The sequence below is a fragment of the Nyctereutes procyonoides genome, unplaced genomic scaffold, assembly GCF_905146905.1.
Source record: "Nyctereutes procyonoides isolate TBG_1078 unplaced genomic scaffold, NYPRO_anot_genome, whole genome shotgun sequence".
In the NCBI taxonomy this organism is placed as follows: domain Eukaryota; kingdom Metazoa; phylum Chordata; class Mammalia; order Carnivora; family Canidae; genus Nyctereutes; species Nyctereutes procyonoides.
Genome location: NW_026575047.1, coordinates 60,080,175 through 60,086,174, shown reverse-complemented (window position 1 = coordinate 60,086,174; position 6,000 = coordinate 60,080,175). Strand labels below are relative to the sequence as shown.

The 6,000-nt window shown below is 42.4% G+C and overlaps 1 protein-coding gene across 4 annotated transcripts in view; it reads left to right on the top strand.

Annotated features, from left to right (window-relative positions):
- Positions 1-2,976: 2,976 nt before the first annotated feature.
- The window catches only part of HERC2 (HECT and RLD domain containing E3 ubiquitin protein ligase 2), a 235,293-nt gene continuing 232,269 nt past the window's right edge, over positions 2,977-6,000 (top strand). For 3 of the 4 annotated variants that reach the window (XM_055326875.1, XM_055326874.1, XM_055326876.1), the window contains exons 1-2: positions 2,977-3,289; positions 3,644-3,746. In XM_055326875.1, the coding sequence (XP_055182850.1) occupies positions 3,675-3,746 (72 nt within the window). In that variant the 5' untranslated portion in view covers positions 2,977-3,289; positions 3,644-3,674. The remainder of the gene's footprint in view (positions 3,290-3,643; positions 3,747-6,000) is intronic. The other variant, XM_055326873.1, reaches the window with a different exon arrangement.

The window sequence follows — 6,000 nt, the reverse complement described above, 5'->3', positions numbered from 1 at the left end:
AAATCACTGCTAATTCAATGTCATATAACTTTCCCTCTATGTATTTTTCTAAGAGTTTTATACCTGCAGGTCTTCCATTTAAGTTTGATGCATTTTGAGTTAATTTTTATATATGGTGAAAGGTAAGCGTCCAACTTTATTCTTTTGTATGTGGAAATCCAGCTTTCCCAGCACCATTTATTGAAAAGACCATCCTTTCACCATCAATGGTCTTCACACCCTGTCAGAAGTCAATTGACCAAATATATGAGTGTTTATTTCTGGGTTCTGGGTTTTATTAAATTGATCTAAATGTCTATCCTTACGGAAGTACCACAGTTTGTTTTATGTAGTTCTGTATCAGGAAATATGAGTCCTTCAACTTTGTTCTTTTCCAAGACTGGCTTGTATGCAGGTTTTCATAAGATGTCCATTAGCAGGTTCCTTTCTCTTCTTAGTTTGCTGAGTTTTTATGAGATGTTGATTTTTGTCAAAAGCATTTTCTGCATCTATTGAGATGGTCTCATGGTGAATTATGCTTCACTTTGAATTTAAACCAATCTTGAATTCTTGGGATAAACCCCAGTTATAATGTATTATTCTTTCCAAACTTGCTGGAATCCTTTGGAAAAACGGCTAAGAATTTTTTTTAAGATTTTATTTATTTATTCATGAGAGACACACAAAGACAAGCAGATACATAGGCAGAGGAGAAGCAGGCTCCCTGCAAGGAGCTGGATGTGGGACCCAATCCCAGACCCTGGGATCACACCCTGAGCCAAAGGCGGACTCTCATCTGTTGAGCCATCCAGGTGTTCCTGGGCTAAGAATTTTTATATATAATGTTCATGAAGGATATTGATCTTAATTTTTCTCTCAATGTCTTTTTCTGGTTTTGTTATTAGGGTAATGCTGTGGTTATAGAATGAAAAATTTCACTCCTTTTCAATTTTCTGGGAGACTTTATATAGAATTGGTGCTATTTCATTATTAAATATCTGGTAGAACCAGAACTCACCACTGAAACAATTTGGCTCTGGAAATTTCCTTTTTGGAAGGCTTTTAACTGCAAATTCAATTTTTAAAGTAGGTATAATCCTGTTCAGGTTATCCATTTTGTTTTGGTAATGTATGACTTTTGTGGAATTAGTCCATTTCATATAAATTTGTCAAATTTGTATGTGTAGAATTTTCCTAGTATTCTCTTTTGAAGATTTTGTTTTTAATATCTACACCCAATGTGGGGATTTAATTTACAACCCTGAGATCAAGAGTCACATGCTCTACTGACTGAGCCTGCCAGGTGCCCCTCCCTTACTCTCCTTCTTAAGTCTGTGGGGTTTGTAGTGATATCTTCTCTGGTAATCCTGATATTGGTAAACTGTCTTTTCTCTCTCTCTCTCTCTCTCTCTTTCTTTTTTTGGCAGCCTTATCAAATATCTTTTTAAGAAAGTAATTAATTTCTTTTATTTTTAAAAGATTTTATTTATTTATTCATGAGAGACACACAGCGAGAGGTAGAGACACAGGCAGAGAGAGAGAGAAGCAGGCTGCCTGACTGAAGCCAGATGGAGGACTTGATCCCAGGAACCCAGGATTAGAACCTGAGCAGGAAGCAAGAGCTTAACCACTGAGCCACTCAGGCGTCCCAAGGATTTATTTATTTTAGAGAGAGAGCCAGAGCAGGGGGAGGCATGGAAGGAGAGGAAGAGAGAGAATCCCTGCTGACCCTGGCAGCTCTATCTCCTCACCCTGAGATGGTGACCTGAGCCAAATCAATAGTCAATACTTAACCATTGAGCCACCCAGGCACTCCTATTTTTTTTTTTTCCCAAAGCACCAGCTTTTAGTTTCTTCTTTCTTTCTTTCTTTCTTTCTTTCTTTCTTTCTTTCTTTCTTTCTTTCTTTCTTTTTTTTTATTACCAGCTTTTAGTTTCAATGATTTTCTCTATTGTTTTTCCATTTTCATTTATTTTTCCTCCTGTATTACTTCTTCTCTCTTCCTGCTTTGGAAGTATATTGCTTCGCTTTTTCTAGTTTCTTGAAATGGAAGCTAAGGTCCTTGATTTTAGACCTTTCTTCTTTTCTAAGAAAATCAGTTGTTATAAATTTCACGTTCATCACTGTTTTGGTCGCATCCCATAAATCGTTGTATTTTTATTATTTTTGTTCAACTCAAATAGTTCTATTTTCCTTGGGATTTCTTCTCCGACCTGTGAATTATCTGGATGTGTACTGCTTAATTTCCAAGTGTTTAGAGGTAGTCCTGTTATTTTTTATTTTTGAAGCATGGAGCCCAATACCGGGCCTGAACTCACCACCATGAGATCAGGATATCAGCCGAGATCAAGAGTCGGAGGCTTAATCCACGGAGCTACCCAGGTGCCTCCTGTGAGCTCTTACTGATTTCTAGTTTAACTCCATTATGTCCTATGACTTTAGTGGTTTTGTTCCTTAGGATTTGCTTTAGGGTGGTACTAGAAGTAGATTCCTCCTCTGAGGCCCCTGCTGCCAGTCGCGCCAGGAATTGTACTTAGGCTGTTAGCAGCTTTCAAGGGGGGTATCCGGGAGGAGGCTCAGCTTGGCTCTGGTGTCACCTGAACCTACGCCCACAGCACCCCGAGGGCCCCCGGTCCAGCACAGCAGCTTCCGCGCGCCCCACCCCGCCCGCAGGGCTTCGCGAGCACTCTGCGGACCGCGACCCGGAGCGCCTGCGTGCGGCGGAAGTTCCGCCCCCACGCGCCTGCGGTTGGCCCTGCCCGCGGCGGCGGAAGTCCCGCCCCCTAAGCGCCTGCTGTTGGCCCTGCCGGCGAGGGGTGAAACCCTCAGAGGAAGATGGGCCGGATTGAAGGAAGGAGGCGGGGAGGGAGGAAGGGCGAGAGGGATCCTCTTCCCCATTGGCTGTCCCGGTGGAGCAGCCTCGCTGTGATTGGCTGGCCATCAGGGGCGGTAGTCCGTGTCGGTCCGCCCCTGGGGTCGCGAGAGATACCGGGATCCCCAGGGCCGGCGGCGGACCCAGCGGCGGCTGGGAGGCTCTGTCCGCGCGCCGCCCGCCAGAGGCGGCGGGGCCTTCGCGTCAGGTCCTCGTGCCGGGGGATTGCGGGGGCGGCCAGCCGTGGGGCGGTGCGGGTCCGAGCCCGAGCACCGCCAAGCAGCGGGCGGCGGGCGTTGGTGCGGCCGCCGGACCTGGGCCTGCGCGGATCGCCCGCGCCGCGCGTCTCGGGCTGTGTTTCCATTTCGGAGTCATTATTGTTTTGGATTTTTCCGCAGATGTGACTTTTGGTGAATTTGTTTCACGCACCACTTGCTGGTACGGGATAAAGCGGCAGATGCAGGCTACTGTCACTTGTCGGGCTGTGGGCGTCCGTGTGTGGAAGGGACGGGGTGACATTGTGGCTGGGGCTCCCGTGCCGGTTCATGCGAGGGCCTCGCCCACACAGTGCAGGCGCCCGGCGAGTCCCGGTGCCATACCTGTGCTGGCCGTAGTCCGCTGCCTCCTCCCCGCGTCCCTCGCCGTCTCTCTCTTCCTTTCTTCTCTCCTCCCCTCCCCCACCGTCTCTCTTCTCTCATCCTTCCCTTCTTTCTGCCGCATTAAACCTTCGGAAGGCTCTTTGTACCACTCTGAGAAGCTTCAGGTCTTCCAACATGTATGGTTTACCTGCAGGACTGACAACTGGGAGGAACCTGGAGGAAAGATGCCCTCTGATTCCTTCTGTTTGGCTGCACAGACTCGACTCGATTCCAAATGGTTGAAAACAGACATTCAGGTAGGGTTTGACATGCTTTTTTCTTGGTGTGTTCCTGCCTCCATATTTAAATTTCTGGTTAAGGCTTTTTATGGGATAAGTAACAGGATGCGGATCGGATCTCGCATATTAGAGAAGCAGGTTTATTTCCTATAATTTAAAACGAACCATTATCATATCAGTTTTTTATATAGATTGTGTGTGCCTGCATTTTAATTGCACTTATGAGTAAGTGCAAGTAACTTGAGATCTGGTTATGGAAACATTTGTTCTATTATTTTAAGAGGTCTGTATTATTCTTAACCATTTCTTGTTGACTGTTTAGTGATGGTTTTGAGAGGTTCAGTTATTTATGAGGGGAAGAAGTAACATGTAGTAATTATGTCCTGCAGAAACGGCCTCATTTACGGGACCCTATATTTGCGTTTCTAGGGAGACAAGAGTTCAGTTGAGCTGTATTTTTATTTTTTTTTTAAGATTTTTAAAATTTATCTATTCATGAGAGACACACAGAGAGAGGCAGAGACACAGGCAGAGGGAGAAGCAGGCTCTATGCAGGGAGCCGGATGTGGGACTCCATCCCTAGACCGTGGGATCACGCCCGAGCCAAAGGCAGACGCTCAACCACTGAGCCACCCGGGACTCCGAGCTGTATTTTTAGTATTTGGAACTGGTCTTATTAAGAGGAGTGTTCAGGTGTTTTCACATAAAGAATGTGTTGTCCTTAAACTTTCTAACGTTTTGATTTAATAATGTAATTGTAAGCTTGTCCAGAAATTATCAATTAAACAATAGCAGTAATGTTTCTATAGACTTTATTTTTTTATTTTTATTTTTATTTTTTTACCCCAAGTTAGTTTCCTTTGCAAATGATTTGGAAAAACTACTTTCGTAACTCTGTATTAACAGCAAAAAGAAGGATCTGAAATATTTTGTACTGTAAATTGTTTCTTCTCTTTCCTGAGATTAACCCATTTTAAGTATTTGTCAAGTAATCTCTACTTTTTTCAGTATAGTCTTACATAGTGCATAACGGTTTATCAAGAGTCGTATATTCTGTAAGCACTTGGTCGTAGATACTTGCAGTGAAGTATTATCACCCCTCTTTTTCTTTCTTCTTTTTTTTTTTTTTTAAAGTGTTGAGTTTCAGTAGGTGTGAGAGCCAAGTGCTTAGAGCTATGTTTTGGATTTTGGATTAATGGGGTAATGTTAGATTAAAGCGCAAAGATTTGGGTCAAGAATTGGCATAGTAGTTACTCATTTGGTTTGTTGTTGTTTAAACATTGCCTTTTATTTAGCAATTACCTTTTGTTTTCCTTTGTCTTTTTTTAAAGTGGGGGTAGGGAGATGTGAGATGAGTAATTTCTTATTTCGGAAATCTTGAGATTCAAGCAAACTGATTTTAAAGCCTGTTTTTTGTTTTTTGTTTTTTTTTATATTAGTGTTTGTGTATTTTGCAGAACTTGAAGAATTTTATCTCATAAAGTTTTTCTTTTCTTTTTAATAATTGAATAACTGCTTAATATGAGTTTTAGCCTGTGATCTAAAACCAGTTTAATGCTGAGTTGAGTTCCTTGATGAGTCAGGCAGATATAAATAAAAAGAAACACTACTTAGGCTTTAGAGTGCTTACTGTTTCACTTTTGATTTATTTAGTGTAATATACAGTGGCCCTTTTTGGACATTTCAAATATTAGTCAAAAGTCATCCGAGCTCATTCTAGGAATATGTGAAGAGACCTAGGTTTTGGAGAGTGCACCAGAGGGAAAATGTGTTGTGGCTATTGAAGCTGCTTAATATGAAAAAAATGATTGCTGATGTTGGTTTTATATAGTTTCTCCAGCATTGCTTGTTAAATATGAAGAACAAATGTTTTAGCATAAGAAATCCTTCCTGCAGACACACATTGCAGATGCAAGCCTTATACTACAGGTTTTACCCTTACTCTATTGGGGATGTCTCTCCCAACTGGAACGGGAAGTGTCCCATTCCTTAGGTAGGGCTTATGTTTGTGAACAGAATTGACACCTGCTTAATTTATATTATGTGGGTAGAAACATGTTTCTTAGCCTTGGATTTAGCAGATCAATTTTCTGTGGCTATTTTTGCTTGAAATGCCCGTGAAGGTTTTGGTGACTTTAGGAAGGAAATATTTTTGGAGCCTGTGAAAACATGTGTTTATTACACATGTGTATATTTTAAAGAACACCGACGCTGATCGTAGACTTTCTTTGTAGATGTTTAAGTGTGTCAGGCCTAAGATGTTGGAACAAGT